This window comes from Oncorhynchus masou, unplaced genomic scaffold (genome assembly GCF_036934945.1).
Source record: "Oncorhynchus masou masou isolate Uvic2021 unplaced genomic scaffold, UVic_Omas_1.1 unplaced_scaffold_708, whole genome shotgun sequence".
Lineage (NCBI taxonomy): Eukaryota > Metazoa > Chordata > Actinopteri > Salmoniformes > Salmonidae > Oncorhynchus > Oncorhynchus masou.
The window spans coordinates 183,034-203,845 of NW_027013544.1; the positions used below are offsets into that span (position 1 = coordinate 183,034).

The 20,812-nt window shown below is 42.0% G+C and overlaps 2 protein-coding genes across 2 annotated transcripts; both read left to right on the forward strand.

Annotated features, from left to right (window-relative positions):
• The first annotated feature begins 432 nt into the window (after positions 1 to 432).
• LOC135537080 (inward rectifier potassium channel 16-like) lies at positions 433 to 9,428 on the forward strand. The gene is given in 3 exon segments (XM_064963286.1): positions 433 to 593; positions 7,908 to 8,473; positions 8,476 to 9,428. Coding segments are annotated over 2 exon segments (1,089 nt in total). The 5' UTR covers positions 433 to 593; positions 7,908 to 7,938; the 3' UTR covers positions 9,030 to 9,428.
• Positions 9,429 to 10,042: 614 nt separating this feature from the next.
• On the forward strand, positions 10,043 to 16,741 carry LOC135537076 (inward rectifier potassium channel 2-like). The gene is made up of 2 exons (XM_064963280.1): positions 10,043 to 10,185; positions 14,124 to 16,741. The coding sequence occupies exon 2, from the start codon at positions 14,411 to 14,413 to the stop codon at positions 15,788 to 15,790; it is 1,380 nt and encodes a 459-aa protein (XP_064819352.1). The 5' UTR covers positions 10,043 to 10,185; positions 14,124 to 14,410; the 3' UTR covers positions 15,791 to 16,741.
• Positions 16,742 to 20,812: the final 4,071 nt, after the last annotated feature.

Below are 20,812 nucleotides of genomic sequence, written 5' to 3' on the forward strand. Positions count from 1 at the left end.
CAGAGCCTTTGACCAGGTTGGTGCTGCCATGGGGATGGGGTGTGGAAGTGTATCCTAGTAGTGTGTTGCCTAATGGTGTGCTAACACTAAACTAACAGGATAAATTCTCTAAAACATCACAAGAAGTAAAAACAGGAGCATGGGATGTCCCCACGCAGGAGTTTTCCTTGACCAAATTGACCTTTTCCTGCTCAGGTCACTTATGGTGATGAAAACCTCCTGGCCCTATGCCAACTGCAATAAAACGTGTTTCAACAAAGCCTTCTTCCATATTGAAAATCGAAATAGCATTGACATCTGGCAAGGAAACTTTAATTTGTCTGTAAATATATTACACCGGTCATAAATTCTTATGGATCGACACAATAGGGTTTTTCTCAGGGGTGGTGTGATTGGCCCCATATCATCAGACTCAATGACATGGGACTTTGCCTCTGGGCCAGTCCTGCCCTCAGAGGGTCACACTCACCTGTAAACAGGTTATAAGTGAGAGACTGACCGTAACAACTCTTAGCAGCCCGGATTTACCTGTTTGTCTGTGTTGTGTTTCAGTGACAACAACCTCACGTCTCAAACACACACCTACAACTGAAGTAAGTGTCTTATCATTAAGTAACAGAAATTAGATAAGGTTTGACTTTTTTTATATAGGCAGTGTTGTATCCAAGTGATTTTGGTTTCTTTCTGGGCTTATTGTGGAGAGCTTTTATGTGGACACATTTTTTGCAATGCTGTGTGTGTGGCAGGCACAGCTGTGTTTGAGTAAACAGGATATCTTCTTGTCTTTCACCCTCACATCCGATGTGTCAGTGGAGCGTTTGTTACAGGTTCATCTAAACATACCAGAAACATTATTCATACACTAGTTCAATTAAACATTCATATTTTCTTTATACTCGGCTTATTATACAACAAAAGTCTAATGTTTCAATTTAAGTAAACATTTCTGAATCAGTACTTTTGATAGTGGGACCCAAACGGAGCAAATAAATGTGGTTCCACTTTAGTTGGATACTCCATCTGTAGATGCTCTGTAGACTATCAGTAATATTTCATCTATCTACAACCATAACCCTAGCTCTAACCCTTACCTGAACCCTTATCCTAACCCTTACCTGAACCCTTACCCTAACCCTAAACTTAACCCTTACCCTAAACCTAAACTTAACCCTTATCCTAACCCTAAACTTAACCCTTATCCTAACCCTAAACTTAACCCTTATCCTAACCCTAAACTTAACCCTTATCCTAACCCTAAACTTAACCCTTATCTTAACCCTTACCCTAACGCTTATTCTAACCGTAACCGTAACCTTAGCAAGCAATTGATAATCAACAGAGTTTGTTGATAGTATGACCATCTGTCGAGCATCTACAGATGGAAAATCTGGACTTTCCAAATAAAGTGGGACAGTAAGTTTTGTTTGGAAATTCAGTCGTGGCCAAAAGTTTTGAGAATGACACAAATATGAATTTTCACAAAGTTTGCTGCTTCAGTGTCTTTAGATTTTTTTGTACTTTTTGTACTGTGGAATACTGAATACTGAATAATTACAAGCATTTCATAAGTGTCAAAGGCTTTTATTGACAATTACATGAAGTTGATGCAAAGAGTCAATATTTGCAGTGTTGACCTTTCTTTTTCAAGACCTCTGCAATCCACCCTGGCATGCTGTCAATTAACTTCTGGGCCACATCCCGACTGATGGCAGCCCATTCTTGCATAATCAATGCTTGGAGTTTGTCAGAATTTGTGGGGTTTTGTTTGTCCACCCGCCTCTTGAGGATTGACCACAAGTTCTCAATGGGATTAAGGTCTGAGGAGTTTCCTGGCCATGAACCAAAACATCAATGTTTTGTTCCCCGAGCCACTTAGTTATCACTTTTGCATTATGGCAACTCCATCATGCTGGAAAAGGCATTGTTCATCACCAAACTGTTCCTGGATGGTTGGGAGAAGTTGCTCTCGGAGGATGTGTTGGTACCTCTGATATCTCAAAGTGCTGTACAGAAACCCAGCCTAAAACCCCAAACAGCAAGCAATGCAGGTGTAGAAGCACGGTGGTTAGGAAAAACTCCCTAGAAAGGCCAAAACCTAGGAAGAAACCTAGAGAGGAACCAGCATATGTGGGGTGGCCAGTCCTCTTCTGGCTGTGCCGGGTAGAGATTATAACAGAACATGGCCAAGATGTTCAAATGTTCATAAATGACCAGCATGGTCGAATAATAAAAAGGCAGAACAGTTGAAACTGGAGCAGCAGCACGGCCAGGTGGACTGGGGACAGCAAGGAGTCATCATGTCAGGTAGTCCTGGGGCATGGTCCTAGGGCTCAGGTCCTCCGAGAGAGAAGGAGAGAATTAGAGAACGCACTTAGATTCACACAGGACACCGAATTGGACAGGAGAAGTACTCCAGATATAACAAACTGACCCCAGCCCCCCGACACATAAACTACTGCAGCATAAATACTGGAGGCTGAGACAGGAGGGGTCAGGAGTCCACCAGATCAGAGGCAGTAGGGATGACCAGGGATGTTCTTTTGATAAGTGGGTGAATTGGACCATTTTCATGAAGCATTAAAATGTAACAAGTACTTTTGGGTGTCAGGGAAAATGTATGGAGTAAAAAAATGCATTATATGTTTTAGTAATGTAAAGACGTCAAATTAAAAGTTGTCAAAAATATAAGTAGTAAGGTACAGAGTAGTACCTTAAACTATTACTACCTTAAACTATTACTACCTTAAACTATTACTACCTTAAACAATTTTTACTTACAGTGCATTCGGAAAGTATTCAGACCCCTTGACTTTTTCCACATTTTGTTACGTTACAGCCTTATTCTAACATTGATTAAATCGTTTTTTTCTCTCATCAATCTACACACAATACCCTATAATAACAAAGCAAAAACAGGTTTTTAGAAAAAAAAAACTGAAATACCTTATTTACATACAGTAAGACCCTTTGTTATGAGACTCGAAATTGAGCTCAGATGCATCCTGTTTCCATTGATCATCCTTGAGATGTTTCTACAACTTGATTGGAGTCCACCTGTAGTAAATTCAACTGACTGGACATGATTTGGAAAGGCACACACCTGTCTATATAAGGTCCCAGAGTTGACAGTGCATGTCATAGCAAAAACCAAGACATGAGGTTGAAGGAATTGTTCGTAGAGCTCTGAAACAGGATTGTGTCGAGGCACAGATATGGGAAAGGGTACCCAAGAACACAGTGGCCTCCATCATTCTTAAATGGAAGAAGTCTGGAACCACCAAGACTCTTCCTAGAGCTGGACGCCTGGCCAAACTGAGCAATAGGGGGAGAAGGGCCTTGATCAGGGAGGTGACCAAGATCCTGATGGTCACTGACAGAGCTCCAGAGTTCCTCTGTGGAGACGGGAGAACCTTCCAGAATTACAACCATCTCTGCAGCACTCCACCAATCAGGCTTTTATGGTAGTGGCCAGACAGAAGCCACTCCTCAGTAAACGGCACATGATAGGCCACTTGGAGTCTGCCAAAAGGAACCTAAAGGACTCTCAGACCATGAGAAACAAAATTCTCTGGTCTGATGAAACAAAGATTGACCTCTTTGGCCTAAATGCCAAGCGTCACGTCTGGAGGAAACCTGACACCATCCCTACAGTGAAGCATGGTGATGGCAGCATCATGCTGTGGGGATGTTTTTCAGCACCAGGGACTGGGAGACTATTCAGGATCGACGGAAAGATGAACGGAGCAAAGTACAGAGAGATCCTTGATGAAAACCTGCTCCAGAGCGCTCAGGACCTCAGACTGGGGCGAAGGTTCACCTTCCAACAGGACAATGACCCTAAGCACACAGCCCAGACAACGCAGGAGTGGCGTCGGGACAGAGTCTCTGAATGTCCTTTCGTGACCCAGCCAGAGCCCGGGCTTGAACCCTATCTAACATCTCCGTAGAGACCTGAAAATAGCTGTGCAGCGACACTCCCCATCCAACCTGACAGAGGTTGAGAGAATCTGCAGAGAAGAATGGGAGAAACTCCCCAAATTGAGAAGACTCAAGGCTGTATTTGCTGCCAAAGGTGCTTCAGAAAGTACTGAGTAAAGGTTCTGAATACTTATGTAAATGTGATATTTCTCTTTTTTATTTGTAAAAAATTTGCACAAAACAAATCTAAAAACCTGTTTTTGCTTTGTCATTATGGGGTGTTTATGTGTGTAAATGAGGGGGGGAAACTATTTTATGTAAAGTGACAAAATGTGGAAAAATTCAAGAGGTCTGAATAATTTCCAAAGGCACTGTAAGTACTTTACATCACTGCCATTAATGATTATAAACCAGAGATAAGCATAAGTGTTCAGACTCAATAAAGTCATAAATCCACTAGATGAAACACTTTTTAAAATATATTTTATTACATATGTTTAAAGGTAGACTTTGCTCTCACACAGCCAAACACAGTATCAGTATGTGCAGTATGTCCAGGGGTTCTCTTCACGCATCACCCTGTTAGTTGTTGTGGTAATGTACCCAATAAACTGTTTACTTTCTGCATCACCATCATATCGATGAGTCTACCTATAAAGGACAGCATTGTAACTATAATGCAATTAAAGGACATGGAAGCATGGTCATACATCTACAATTAGAATATCAACAATAATCTTAAATATTTAGAAGTCATACTTTTAAGTGCTGTTCATATGCAATAATCAGAACTAAATGTCTTATCTCTGCTCACTGGTCACCATAGCAGCACCCACCCGTAGCACGCACTCCAGCAGGTATATTTCACTGGTCAATTCCTCCTTTGGCCGCCTTTTCTTCCATTTCTCTGCTGCTAATGACTGGAACGAATTGCAAAAATCACTGAAGCTGGAGACCCATATCTCCCTCACTAAATTTAGGCACCAGCTGTCAGAGCAGCTCACAGATCACTGCACCTGTACATAGCCCATCTGTAAATAGCCTATCCAACTACCTCATCCCCATACTGTTATTTATTTATTTGCTCCTTTGCAACCCGGTATCTCTACTTGCACATTCATCTTCTGCACATCTATCACTCCAGTGTTAAATTGCTAAATTGTAATTATTTCACCACTATGGCCTATGTATTGCCTTACCTCCCTTATCTTACCTCATTTGCACACGCTGTATACAGACTTTTTTCTCTATTGTATTATTGAATGTATGTTTGTTTATTCCATATGTAACTCTGTGTTGTTGTTTGTGTCACACAGCTTTGCTTTATCTTGGCCAGGTCACAGTTGTAAATGAGAACTTGTTCTCAACTGGCCTACCTGGTTAAATAAAGGTGAAATAAAAAGAAAAAAGAGATAGTTCAGCCAAATAAAAAAATGACATATTGGTTTCCTGACCCTGTAAACCAGGGTGTTTTTTCCTTTCAATTTAAACCTAAACAACCAGGCGATGGGAGATCTTTACTCATCAGTGACCTTAATTCATCAATCAAGTACAAGGGAAAACCCACAGACAGTCGTGGATTGAGCTTGACACTTGCTGTAAACAGTCTATGGACAAGGTATGACAGCAATCAATCCGTTGATTTTGTTTTTAACTGACCACTATTTACAAATGCTAACTTCTTAGCTTTTGTGGCACAAATCCAATGCAAGTCAATTGTCTTGATATTAGCATGTTTTACTGGGTAAGGATACCAGTATGTCATTTGGGTAAATATCCCTTTTAACATGTCATTGTATGCATTAGTGGGAGTTTGTTTGGTGAGATTGTTTGTGCTGTCAAGAAAAACAAAAATGCTGCAATAAAATGGTATACTGTTATTGGAGAACGTAAGGCCTTCGAGTAAGCTGCATTTCTACGTACCCAGTGTCAGGTGAACTGGTGGATACCATTTTTATGCCTGTGCGTGCAGTATTAAGAAAGTTAGAGGTAGTTTGGCGAGCCAATGCTAGCTAGTGTTAGCGCAATGACCAGAAGTCTGCAGGTATGGTAGCGTACGCCAGCGCTCGAGACGTCATAGTGCACGCAGAGACATTAATATGGTATCCACGAGTTCATCTGACCCTGGGTACGTAGAAAAACAACCTTCTTGCCAGAATCTAGTTGTATCCCTGTAAAGATGGACTTTTATGGAAACATTTAGAGGAGAATGCTGTTCGTGGTAAATGCAGGATAATAATTTATCCTCAAAGTCAAAAGAGCTTAATAACTACACAGAGCTCAGGGTTACGGTTAATGACCCAATACAATTATTCTCAATGCAGGGAAAGAGAAGTTGGAACGGACTCTAGACTGACAGTGTTTAAATATTCAGTTGCTTTATGAATTGGCACCTTGATTGCGATATAATGGCACCGGTTAGCTGACTAATCGTTAATATGGTCACCAGGTTAGCTCAATGATTTAAAGTATGATGAACACACTGTAGGTGTCAACAAAGGAATAAGTGCTGAGTAATTAACGAAAGGCGTAGTTAGCTGTTTTGAAGTTGTAACTTGTAAGTTAAAAAATGTAGTAAGTAAAAACAACAAAAAATCTACAAAGTAAATATTATAATGATGCTTGACACAGAAACACAGGTTTTAGTGGTATTCTCAGTTCAGTGTGTCATCCACCTCGGGTAATTTTAAATTGTAGCCGTGTTTTAAATAGACATGCACATTGTCCTCTGTTTTCCATTGTTCTGGGGCAGAGCAGGGTAAAACATTTTAATCAGACAGGCCAAGTCTGTCTGATTAAAATGAGGTCCTTTCCTGGTAAGAAAAAATTATGATATCTTTCCCCACCCAGCCTAAATCCTAGTTGAATTTTTATAGATGTGTTCTGATAATGCCCAGATATAGATCAAAGGCCCCACCCAGCCTAAATCCTAGTTGAATCTTTATAGATGTGTTCTGATAATGTCCAGATATAGATCAAAGTGTGAAAGGTTCAATACTTGGACTAGGTGAGGGATTTAAGGTCTATTTCCTTGGTTACTGTTGATCTGTGAGGTATAACAGAATCCATACTAGGTCAGTAAGATGGCATGGTGAAACTAAACAAGGAAAGGTTGTATAAGGCTTGTTTTTTTACCAGAAAACTCTTCAATGTTTACATTGAGAGTCACTAGATCAAGTTTGAGGGCACAATGAAGAAGGCTCCAGTTTTTCAAAGTAGGCTGTCTAGAGAAATCGGCAATGAAGGAAAGTACAACTTTGACGTTAAACATGACATTAAACTTTTGTTGCCAATGGGAATAGGCAATGCATGTGTTATGGTTGTATAGCATGTTAGGACAAATGAATGGAACTTTCTGGACGACTAGTGAAACGAACACAAAGGAAGGGGAAACCCAGGAGTCTCTCTCCTTTTGGTTGTCTTGGTTACAGCAATCATATTGCACATGAAGTTTCACAAATGCATGTTCATTTGACATCTGATTTTGCCTTTCATTTTGACTCATCCTGTCTTCATTACTGTAAAATTATGGAAAATATTTATGGAAATGAATGAATGTGGATATAATTTGGACTATCATTAAATGTAATCACACAGCTTTTTACTGTGTTCCCCCTAGCAAATCACAGTTCTCGTAAATAATCAGCCAACAAGATAATGTGTTTTCACAGCATGGGCATGACATTGTCACGGTCATTCAGGTGCTGATAGCCTCAGGCAAGGTGTGACCTAGCCTGTTTCCTCAAACATGGAGGCTTCTCTTCATCAAACACAGAGGAACCTGATGACATTAAGCTGGCTTGTAATGGAGATGGTCTCTCACCAATAACATCCTTTCCTAACCTAAACCCTTGTAAAAAGAGACTAAACTAGACCTAATAAAAACTCTTTACTTTACTTGTGTACTTCTACCTATAGGACTGTGTACAGTATATATTATTTTCTGTTTTACTAATCACACTAACCTCACAAATATATATATTTTTCAGGGGGAGGCACAGCACAAGAGCCCTTGTTAGAATGAGTCCAGGCATGGACCAGCAGCAGTGTATCATTGATACCCAACACATCACAACACACACCATGGGCAGAGGAGATCTTGGCCGGAGGGAAGGGGAGAAGAAGCTGCGCTACATGCTGAAGGACGGTAGCTGCCCCGTGGTGTTCCACCAGTCCCCGGGCCAGTGGAGCTTCTTCCTGGCCGACATCTTCACCACGCTGGTGGAGCTCCGCTGGAGGGTCATGTTCCTCATCTTCTGCCTCTCCTACATCCTCTCCTGGCTCTTCTTCAGCGTCCTCTACTTCCTGATCGCCTACGTCCACAAAGACCTGGAGGACCATGACACGGCTCCGTGTGTGGCGAACGTCCGCAGTTTCACTTCCGCCTTCCTGTACTCCATGTCGACCCAGGCGACTATCGGCTACGGCTTCCGGGTGATGACGGAGAACTGCATGGTGGCCATCGTGGTGGTGACTATCCAAGCCCTGATGAGTTGCTTCATCGACACAGTCGTCATTGGCATCACCGTGGCCAAAATGGCGTGTGCGAGCAAGAGGCGCAGACAGTGGGCTTCAGCAGCTCCGCCGTGGTCAACGCGCGCAACGGCGCCCTGTGCCTTGTGTGGCGTATCGCCGACTTCCGCAGGAACCACATCCTGGAAGGCACCGCCCGGGCGCAGCTGGTCCGCCCCACGAAGCACCCCTCTGGGATGATCTCCATGACCTACCAGGACCTAGACATCCAGAGTAGACACCTCATCCTGGCCACCCCGGCCAGCATCATTCACAAGCTGGAGCCTGGGAGCCCCCTCTACAGCCTGGGACCGGACAGCCTGGCGGAAGAGGACTTTGACCTGGTAGTGTCCTTCACCTACACTGGTGACTCCACAGGCATCCTGCACCAGACACGCACGTCTTACACCCCGGCAGACATCCGCTGGGGCCAGCGCTTCCAGGACATGGTGCAGGTGGGGAGGAGGCACTACAAGGTAGACTATGCCCTGTTTCATCAGACCACCTGGGTGCAGACACCCATGGTCAGCGCCCAGGAGGGTGACAGGGGAGACCGCCGCCCACGGAGTCTATCGTCCAATCGCAGCAGCCGTTTGTGAGATCGAGCAGGAAATTCCGGAGGTCCTTGGCTGATGTCAGTGAGGAGGTGGTTCAGGAGGCGTGGCTCTGATGACGCTGTGATAATCCCAAAACAGCAGAGACAGATAACTACATTGTTACATTATCGTTATATAGTACATTATCACACAGGACTTCAGGAAAGGACTTGAGTAAGTGTAATAGGGTAGTTTCATTGTAAATAACTATTTTATATCATATTTTATACTCCTTTGTTATATCCTTTATGAATGTAATAATTGAACTAAATGTTATTAAATAAATAAACAAAGCCTACGTTGTTGAAGTCATATCTGACGTCCAAGGTCGTCCTCATTTGAACGTCTTTGTTGTGATGGACAGACTGCACCAAATTTAAAATAAATATATATTTTTTCTGATGTGATGGTCGTAAAGTGTTATTCAAATACAAAAATACCTCCATGTTTCTTTAGTAAAAAGTCAAAAAGATGAAGATTGATTATTGTGCATTGTAGTGAAGTCATATGCAATATATTTACAGTTCCATTCTAAACCACGTGTTTAATTCAACCTGCATCACATTCTACACTGGGGTTAAATCACAGAGCTGTTCGTTGTCACTGACGACTGCGCCAGTACCTCTATATCACCACCTTGTGTTCAGTGTGTGCGCGTGTGTGCGCGTGTGTGCGTGTGTGCGTGCGTGCTGTACTGTAGACAACTATACTCAAAAAAGTATATGAGATGACCTAATAAACGGATTACTTAGTGTAAGGTTGATTAAAATAAAGTATATATATATATTTATATTATTATGACAAAATTGTAGTATTATTTTTAATAGCCCTTTTATCAGTCTATTATTATTATCGTGTGCGCGCATGGTCTTTGAACATGATTAACTATTTGATGCTGGAGTCCAAACAAGCGCTGTAGCTTTCTATTGGTCGACTACAACGACAGGGCGGGGATAGGCACATGTGTTTTCAAAGTCCGCCCGTGCAAAGCAAAGTATCTTCTTCAGCTGAAGAGGTTGATGGCAGTAATTACGATGTCTATCCGGATATCAAATATGAACGGTGGAACCCAAATATGGATATTAACGCAAAAACCTACCTGGATGCATGGGATGTATTAGAATAAATTACCGCTGATTTGCGCTCGAAAGATCAACAGGTAAACAATGTCCCGTTACTTCGTTCTAACGGTGTAGTCTACGTGGGAATAACGGTGCAACCGTGAATAACGAGTCTTCTGTATAATCTTAGCCTACAAATTGAACCGGACATACCCTACTTTATTTCTACAAAGAGTGATCATCTAAAATATAACCAAAGAGGCCCAGACAGTGTTCATGCAAAAGTAATTGTTATTTATTTCAGTTGTACTGTCTTTGAGGAGGCTGTCTCATATGTATAGTGTTCAACAAGCACCTTTTTAGATACACTTCCGAGAGTTAGGGAGTTAAGTATTCTGTGGGTTATAGGCTGCTGATTGTGTGGGTATCGACGCCTCAGCGAGATTCAAGCATGTTTAATTTAAGCTACTCATATCCAATGAATAGCCGATGTAATGCTCCCTTATCAGTTGGAAAGTGTTTTGACTTGACAACGAAACATAAACCGTGACTTTCTTCCTTCCACCTGTCACGCAGAGAAAAAACGGAGCCTGTAGGCCAGCCCAGGTTGATATGATTATGCCCAGTAGCCTACACCCATTGCTTCAGAAAATAAATAAATACATATATATATAATTAATTGAACAGTGTTTATTCATCGCTGTTTCTTATAGTGTGTTTCTGTATTTGATTATTCAATTGGCCGTAATAGACCTATACATGAATTATGACGTCGGCCTAGCCTACCTAAATATATTAAGCTACACTTATTTGATTATGATCCGAATTTAAAGTTAGACTAGGAAAAATATTTCTCTCAATCATAATGTTAATTCTGACAACCCTGATTCAAAACAATGAATTAAAGCCAACTGTCAACACTGACATCCCATAGTAGCAGGTCATTCCATAATGAATGGTGCTGCAGTGCTGCTGAATATTGGATAGAAATGATTGATCTATTCTTTGCAATAATATATATATTTTTTTAAAGGAGCAGGTTTATGTAACCAGTTTCCATCTGTCTCAGCTGGTCCTAATTGCACGCAGGCCAAATAAACAGTTGCAGTCTGTGTGCTGCAGCTAAGCCCAGTGCATACAGTCACACTCTGATGACCTGGTTAGATACGGGTTGATGTGGAATCTAATGAATGGACTTCACAATGACAGATTTCATTTGGGGAAACAGATTGGGCGTAACTGAGGCGTGCTGTTTGTTGATTTCCAGCCCAGTCTTATATGTTGTCCCTGACTTTCTGGACTCAGTAGACAGTATCAGTTTGATACTGTAGCCAGCGTCTCTGCCGGTGTCTGATGTTCATGTTCTTGGTCGGTCACATTATGTCAGTGTGTATACAGGATATCTTTCCATTGGTTTATCCTTTCATCATTACGCTTATTTTAGCCTTGAGTGGTGTTGGTGTTGTGGTACAACGCAGGTATTGGTAGATGGTCAGTAGGGCCAAATGACTTGTTAGATAGCAAGGAAGTGTAACGGATGTGAAACGGCTAGCTTAGTTAGCGGTGTTCGCGCTAAATAGCGTTTCAATCGGTGACGTCACTTGCTCTCAGACCTTGAAGTAGTAGTTCTCCTTGCTCTGCAAGGGCCGCGGATTTTGTGGAGCGATGGGTAACGGTGCTTCGTGGGTGTCAGTTGTTGATGAGTGTAGAGGGTCCCTGGTTCGCGCCCGGGTATGGGCGAGGTGACGGTCTAAAGTTATACTGTTACAGAAGCATAGTGATTATGAGTTGGTTGCGGTCTGATTTGGCCTGTTAATTGTAATTGTAATGTGTGGTGTGTGGTGGTGTAGTTAGTTAGCTGGAGAAGATTAGGACGTCCCATAGGAAGCTCATTCACAGTGAACCAGCCTCTATCTCTCTCAGGATAGTAGGCCTGGCCTATGGGTCATACGTCTACATGAAATATTCACAGATAACCTCATGAAATGCAGATGTAAAAATAGATCCAAGTTATTTTTATATTGTTGTTTTATTCCAGGTGTTTCACTGATCTAGTGGTATCTCAAGAGTTCAGCTGTCATATGTTCACCACAAACATGATGGATTCATCATGATACATTACATTTTAAGTAGGACTTTGTCCATTTAAACTAAATACTTGTTGAATTATTTTTTGTTGTTGTTGAAAGAGAGTGTATGGAATTAAAAGGGGATGCAGAAAGGTGGGAGGGATAGTTTGGGAGGTGGAGTTGGGGGCTAAACCCCAGTCTCCGGAGGGAACAGTATATATGCATAGCTCCCGCAGGAGTTATAACAAATTAAGCCCCAAACTCCCAATAATGCATCATGCAAATCAACACTAGTTTCTATTCCTAGTCAACCTGACAGTTACATCACTGGATGAGCAAAACAGGACTTGGATGAGATGACGGACTTGGATGAGATGGAGCTTTCAAGACAACCGGAACCCTGGGAAAAAAAAATCATGATGTCAGTGATCTTCATGTCGGAAAGTCTGAGTTCTATAAAGATGCCTGAGTTTCCCGACTTGGAATTCCAAGTTGGATGCTTGTTTTTTTTCCAGAGTTCCCTGTTGTCTTGAACGCACCTCTGTGCGTTTTCAAAGTCACATTCAGTGAAGAGTGCAATATTTTCAAGGGATAATTCAATGAATTAAATTATACACACTGATTTCTTCTACTTTAGAGCTTTTATCGTTTACAATCAAAAGGCCTACTTAGTGTACATCAATTGGTATTAGCCTACTCTAAATACCAAGCGTTTACGCCAAGGGAATTTGAGAGTGTGGACACGTATTCACTATCCAATATGTTTCATTGGACAAGACAGATCACACTTCATAACGAGACACAAATGTGTCTTTTCAACCCGCAAGGGCCAACCAAAATAACCATAGTGTGCAACCAACTGCCTCTCACACGGACTTCATCCAAATGACATCTTGACCTTCTCTCTGTGACAGTGGTTCAAATCACTGTTAGTTGTTTTGGCATTAGGGTGGAAGTAACCGGCAGACAATAATTCATACCCTGTGGTGCATTCTAATGGCTCTCTAAGGCCACACAGATGCAGTCGATAGTTACTGGGTTTTCTAGTTCAGTTGTCCTTGTTGCTCTGTTGCATGCACTGCAAGGTTATTGTTGCTTTAAAAGAGACCATCCTGTATAGAGCTTGTTTACAGGCTGGCCCTTTAAACCTGATTACATGATCACGTTGTAGAAGTTGTTGAGTTAAGAGTGGAAGAAGAAACTGAACAGGTGTTATTCTATTCCCCTCGTAGATCATTGAAAGATCCCACAGAAAATATACACTAAAATATGTTACAGTGGGGGACAAGCATTGAACATTAGCACTATGTAAATAAACAATTGGGGGAAAATATCAAGTAAAAAGATGTTGGGAAAAGGTATGATCACTGATCTTTTTTGCAGAAACCCACAAACATGGACACCACAGGAGGACGGCTTATAATAATGTCTGGAACAGAGCCAATGGAATGGCATCAAACACCTGGAAACCATGGAAACAATGTGTTTGATGTATTTGATACCATTCCACCGATTCCGCCCCAGTCATTGCCATGAGCCCGTCCTCCCCAGTTCAGGTGCCACCAACCTCCTGTGATGGACACACATAGTGGTTCCTTTGTGCTCCAATGACTTGTTTGATTAACATGAATCTGATCTGTAATGTGACTTTCAATTGGCTGGTCTAGTCTAATTAATAACAGCACTAAGCAGAGCTGAGAGGATCTGTTATCTTGTCAGCTGACACAGAACTGGAATAAAAAATGGCTGTGATGTCTACAATCCCTGAGCCCAACATTCACTTAAAAATATTCTAACATGTACAGTAGAATGTATTTACTTCCGTGTGAATGGTCAAGTTGTGGTGCTGGCACATTTGAGTGTTGAATGCATCATTTAGACTATAGGTTGAACGCCGCTGATCTTTCTTCGTGGTTCCACCAATTAGTCTTAACACAGACTTTTCTTTTTGCTTGTCCTTTCCACAGCCCACTTCACTGATGAGGTCAGAGACACCCATACGAGAGGAGGACTGAGCAGGCCCTTCGCCAGCACGGCTCTCCTCTGGAGAAGCCCAGGTGCAACAGCAGCAGGGGCAGCTTTTCCCCATCCAACTCCCTAGGACCCAAAAGTCCTAAACTCCACATTTCCTCTCTTAGTGGGTCCCCGCGAGCGTTCAAAACTGTTTCTCCAACGCTTCTACCAAAAACTCAGACTGTTTTCCAGAGCAGAAGCAGCGGTTGGGCCCAGCTGCTCCTCCTCCCAGGGGGAAGCCATGGGGAGCGTGCGAAGCCACCGCTACAGCATTGTCTCCTCCGAGGAAGACGGCATGAAGCTAGCCGCCATCGCCGCCATGCCCAATGGCTACGCCAACGGCACGGTGGCCAAGGTTCACGCGGCGCAGCAGCAGGCTGTGAGCCGCTTTGTCCAGAAAGACGGCCACTGCAACGTGCAGTTCATCAACATGAGCGAGAAGGGCCAGCGTTACCTTGCCGACCTGTTCACCACCTGTGTGGACATCCGCTGGCGCTGGATGTTGATCATCTTCTGCCTGTCCTTCCTCCTCTCCTGGCTCTTCTTCGGCTTCGTCTTCTGGCTGGTAGCGCTCTCCTACGGCGACCTGGAGAACGAGACGCAGATGTGCGTGTCTAACGTCAACAGCTTCACCGCCGCCTTCCTCTTCTCCGTGGAGACACAGACCACCATTGGCTACGGCTACCGCTACGTCACTGAGGAGTGTCCCGTGGCCGTCTTCATGGTGGTCTTCCAGAGCATCTTCGGCTGCATCATCGACGCCTTCATCATTGGCGCCGTCATGGCTAAGATGGCCAAGCCCAAGAAGAGGAACGAGACGCTGATCTTCAGCCACTACGCTACGGTGGCCATGCGGGACAGCAAGCTGTGCCTGATGTGGCGCGTGGGGAACCTGCGTAAGAGCCACCTGGTGGAGGCCCACGTGCGCGCCCACCTCCTCAGGTCGCGAACCACGGCCGAAGGCGAGTATATCCCCCTGGACCAGATGGACATCGACGTGGGCTTCGACAGTGGCGTCGACCGCGTCTTCCTGGTGTCACCCATCACTATTGTCCATGAGATCGACGAGGACAGCCCCTTGTATGAGATGAGCAAACAGGAGCTGGAAACGTCCCAGTTTGAGATGGTGGTGATCCTGGAAGGTATGGTGGAAGCCACGGCCATGACCACCCAGTGCCGCAGCTCCTACGTGGCCAGCGAGGTTCTCTGGGGCCACCGCTTCGAGCCAGTCCTGTTCGAGGAGAATAACTACTACAAGGTGGACTACTCGCGCTTCGAGAAAACCTACGAGGTGAGCAGCACGCCCCAGTGTAGTGCCAGGGACCTGGCCGAGAAGAAGTCTCTGGTCTCTTGCTCCAACTCCTTCTGTTATGAGAACGAGGTGGCCCTTGAAAAAGTGGAGATGGAGGAGACGTTTGACGAGGAGAAAGAGGAGGATGGGGAGGAGAAGGAGGAGGTAAAAATGGAGGATCAGGGTGCTATTGAGAACGGCATTGAGAACGCAACACTGGAGGAGACAAACACAGACACAGTCTCTGTACATTCTGAACACAATCAGGATACCAGGAGTCTGACGATGCCTTCAGAAGCAAGGCCTCTAAGACGAGAATCAGAAATATGACTGCAGAGATGTTAGGGGGGAAATACTACATGAAATACTATTATGATAGGTTTGACCTTTGCTCCTAACGTCTGTCTGTACTACTGCAGGATGGCTTGACTGTGAGGTGAGTGTCCTTTTCTGAGGAAGACACTCAGGCACAAGTGTATACAGAATTAACAGACCAGAGAAAATTATGCAATATTATTTATTCTCTTTACACAAGTCCCTCATCTGGTGGGAAGCGATGGTAGATTGACTGAGAGGAGTTGATGGCTCTTCTGGCCCGTGGCACTATAGGAATGAGACGGGTTAGGTAGCATTTTACACAGTGTGTGTGTGTGTGTGTGTGTGTGTGTGTGTGTGTGTGTGTGTGTGTGTGTGTGTGTGTGTGTGTGTGTGTGTGTGTGTGTGTGTGTGTGTGTGTGTGTGAGCCTTTGAAAGTTGCAAGAGAACATTGGAAAGTTGTCACATTGAAACACTCGAAACACACGAAAAAATTATATATACCTATACTTTAGAAGTATTACTATATTTATATACTATAGTATTTACTGTAGTGTTTTTGTGGATCTGTCTGTAGTATACTGTAGTATTGTCTGTAGTGTTTTTGCAGACATTACTCTAGTATACTGTAGTATTTACTGTAGCGTTTTTCTAGACATTACTGTATTATACTGTAGTATTTACTATAGTGTTTTTACAGACATTCGTGTAGTATTTACTATAGTGTTTTTGCAGACATTACTGTAGTAGACTGTAGTTTTTACTGTAGTGTTTTGCAGACATTACTGTAGTATACTGTAGTATTTACTATAGTGTTTTTGCAGACATTACTGTAGTATACTGTAGTTTTTACTGTAGTGTTTTGCAGACATTACTGTAGTATACTGTAGTTTTTACTGTAGTGTTTTGCAGACATTACTGTAGTATACTGTAGTATTTACTATAGTGTTTTTGCAGACATTACTGTAGTATACTGTAGTTTTTACTGTAGTGTTTTGCAGACATTACTGTAGTATACTGTAGTATTTACTATAGTGTTTTTGCAGACATTACTGTAGTATACTGTAGTTTTTACTGTAGTGTTTTGCAGACATTACTGTAGTATACTGTAGTATTTACTATAGTGTTTTTGCAGACATTACTGTAGTATACTGTAGTATTTACTATAGTGTTTTTGCAGACATTACTGTAGTATACTGTAGTTTTTACTATAGTGTTTTTGCAGACATTACTGTAGTATACTGTAGTTTTTACTGTAGTGTTTTGCAGACATTACTGTAGAATACTGTAGTATTTACTATAGTGTTTTGCAGACATTACTGTAGTATACTGTAGTTTTTACTGTAGTGTTTTGCAGATATTACTGTAGTATATAGTATAGTATTTTTGTTTTATTCTTATTTTTATTCTCTTTTGTTATCTGTCTGTGCCACAAATTGGGGTGTGGGGGAAGGGAATGTGCAGGACATATGCAAATGCAATGTTAGCATACCAATACAATGTGTACTGTAGTATTCTACAGTATTCAAAAAATTATATAGTAAGCACTAAATCAGGGTTCCCCAATTAGTGGCCCTCGGGCTGAATTTATTTGGCCCCCCAAGTTTTCATTATTTATAATTTTCATTGTTGGACATAAAAGACTGTAAAAACACCAGGAAATCAGTTACAAGTTATTTGGTAAATCTGTTGCCAACTATTCCCACACGTAATAGACATGTGATCTTATACAAATATAAGCAACGTTTGAAATAGTTCTGTTTTAGTCAAATATTATATATTTTTGGTGCTTCTTGCGACCAATTTGCAAATGATTTGTAATTATGTTCCTGGCCCCCCGACTACCTTCTCAAGAAAAAATCAGCCCGCAGCTGAATCTATTTTATGATCATTGCACTACATGATCGAGGGATACTACAGTGTATAGTATAGTACTCTACATTATACTACAACATTCCGTAGTACGCACTATACAATCAAGGGATACTATAGTGTGGAGTGCAGTATTCTACAGTATACTACAGTTTGCTACAGTTTAATCGCTGTAAACGCAACAACCAAAGAGATGTTTCTATTTGCATATTTTGTAAATATGAGCTGCCCCGATATTTTGAATTAGCTTAGTGAATTAGCTTAGTGTTGTTTACTTGGACTAATTAAGGGTGGCTGGAGAGGGATAGTGTTCGTAGCAGGGAAGGAGTGTTGTATTCCCAATCAACCAGCCTCTCCTATTGTGTTCTCAACTTTCCAAATAGCTGTGGAAATATAGGAAATGTATGTTATCCAGAACAAAGGGAAGAGATCATTTTTTGTGTAAAAGATTGTGTCAGTTAGATTTCAAGAGATGTAGCTACAGCATGTAGTTATTTTCTTCATTTTACTGTTGCACAGTTTGACAATATAAAATTATACACAGCTTAATCTCTGTACAAAAAGTATATTTAGTTTTTCACACTTTGAAAATAATCTTTGAAGATTACATGTAATACCACTAATTTGGCCACAGTTTTCCAACAGGTAGTCTTCCTCCATGAAAACAACCCCATCTATTGTGTGTGTGTGTGTGTGTGTGTGTGTGTGTGTGTGTGTGTGTGTGTGTGTGTGTGTGTGTGTGTGTGTGTGTGTGTGTGTGTGTGTGTGTGTGTGTGTGTGTGTGCGTGCGTGCGTGCGTGTGTGTGTGGGGCGTGCATCTGTGTATCTAGTGCTGCATAGCTCATATTAGTGTGCTACTGTACATTATGCTTCAGTCCATCTTCTTGTTGTCTTAGTTCAGATGTAGGATCTTAATTTGACCGGTATTGTCACAGCAAAATAATCCTGCAGCAACCAGATTTGAGCATTTAGTCTTTTTCGCCAATGTAATGTTGCTTGATCAGTGGTTAGGCTATCAGCTGGACAAAGTTAGGCTACATGCAAAGTGCAATACTGATAATATGTTAGTGTGGGTTTTCAGTGAATGTATGTAAATCGCCAAGCTCATCTGCGTTCCTCCAGCGCAGTAATATTTTCAGCGGCAACAGAGTGGTCAAATTAAGATCCTACATATTTATAGCATCTTTCGCAACGTGAGCCTTAACTCAAGTCTCAGTAACATGAGCCATCACTTGAGATTTGGCTTTAAAACAGCTCACAGTGCAAGAGGTGTCATATAAACCAGCAGGAAGATACATCTCAACGGTCCAGGGATGTCTAGTACAGGGGTTCCCAAACCTTTTTGGCCCACGACCCCATTTTGATATTTTGGCCCGTGACCCCATTTTGATATTTTGGCCCACGACCCAATTTTGATATTTTGGCCCACAACCCCACCATGTGAAAAAAGTGATGTAATCAGCGGCCAATGTTTACTTTTTAAATTTGGGCGATGACAGTCTATCACAAATCAGTCTAACAGTAATTTTGAAGGCAGTATAGTTTGAAGTGACTGAAATGCATCATAAAGGTATTGGGAAGTTCAGAAGATCATCAGGCAATAATTCTGTGTAATCTTCTGTGTAGAAAAGAACATTTCATTGACAATGTTCTTTTCACCCAGTCTGATTTAGTGCCTGGTCTTATCATAATGAGTCCTGTGCTGATTTTGGTCAGAAGGAAACATAAGACAAATACAGGATGTGCTCCTGAGTGTCTTATCTCTCAGTGATGGGGTCATAATATTGTGTAGCTTAAACGTTTAAAAAGATAGAGCCTCATTTGTAGGAAGAAAACATAAACCGCTCTGTTTATTACAACCGCATCTAGCGCCAAACGGAGGTCACTGACCTAACTTCGGTTCTATGAACCAAGCGCGATTTAGTTAATTTAATTTCAGTTTCTCTCATGACCCCATTTTAAAATCAGGCAACCACACAAGTAGCAATCCCTACTTAGGTAAACGCTGACCTAGGATGAGATGAAGAAGGATAAGACAGTGATTTCATTCAACGGAACTCCCACTGAATAGATGTGTTAAATAGGTCAATTGAACTGGACCAAAACAATGGGATTGCCATGGAAACGCGTGGGGGAAAGAGCAGTGGGGGAAAGCTTCCGAGTCTCCTCATTGCCCCCCAGCAAAATGTGTCTACATCAAGGCAATATTTTATGTGTACAGTGCCTTCAGAAAGTATTCATACCCCTTGACTTACTTCTCATTTTGTTGTGTTACAGCCTGAATTCGACATGGATTAAATATATGTTTTTCTCTCACCCATCTACTATCCCTCTTCCCCTTTCCCTTACACACCTTAGCTCAAAATGACAAAGTGTGTTTTCAGAAATGTCTGCTAATTTATTGAAAATGAAATAAATAAATATCTAATTTACAAGTATTCACACCCCTGAGTCAATACATTTCAGAATCACCATTGGCAGCGATTACAAATGAATTAATTTGTTAAAAATTCCACTTTGACATTATGGGGTATTGTATGTAGATCAGAGAGACAAAATCAACATTTTATCAATTTACAATTCAGGCTAAACACAGCAAAGGTGGGAAACGTGTGAATCCTTATTGAAGGCTCAGTATTTCACACTGTGTTGAGGTAAATTGTTTATATGGATGTCAACCCCAACACATGTTGATGTCATCGTCACCATTCAACTGCATTACAGTTAAAAAACGAATTTGACTACCACCACAGATTTCTGTATGCTAGCTATGCTTATCAGTTTATACGAACGGGAGTTAGCATTTAGAAGTCACTTCTTCTAAACTTCTACGACTTCTACGAAAACAGCCAAATATATCCAAATCGGACTTAATCCTTGCGTCAATCTAAGTATTTCACCTGTGCATCTATCTAAGTAACATAATAAACAAAACCACATCAAAATCCATCACTTTAAACTAGAGATACATTTTTTGTAAGATGGAAAATTGGTCTTTTCACGAAAACGGCTGTACCTTCCGAATGGGTTGGCCTACAAACTAATATGACCGTTCTATGGAAACACAATGGTGATCTCCGTTTTGCTCTACGACCCCCATAATCCCCATGGGACTTGTCTGAAGTCAGTAATGCTGATGTGCCAACTTCTATCGGTAGTGTCCAA

Bases quoted from the DNA above. Each gene is read 5' to 3' on its own strand.
- LOC135537076 (XM_064963280.1), top strand. From the start codon at position 14,411: ATGGGGAGCGTGCGAAGCCACCGCTACAGCATTGTCTCCTCCGAGGAA.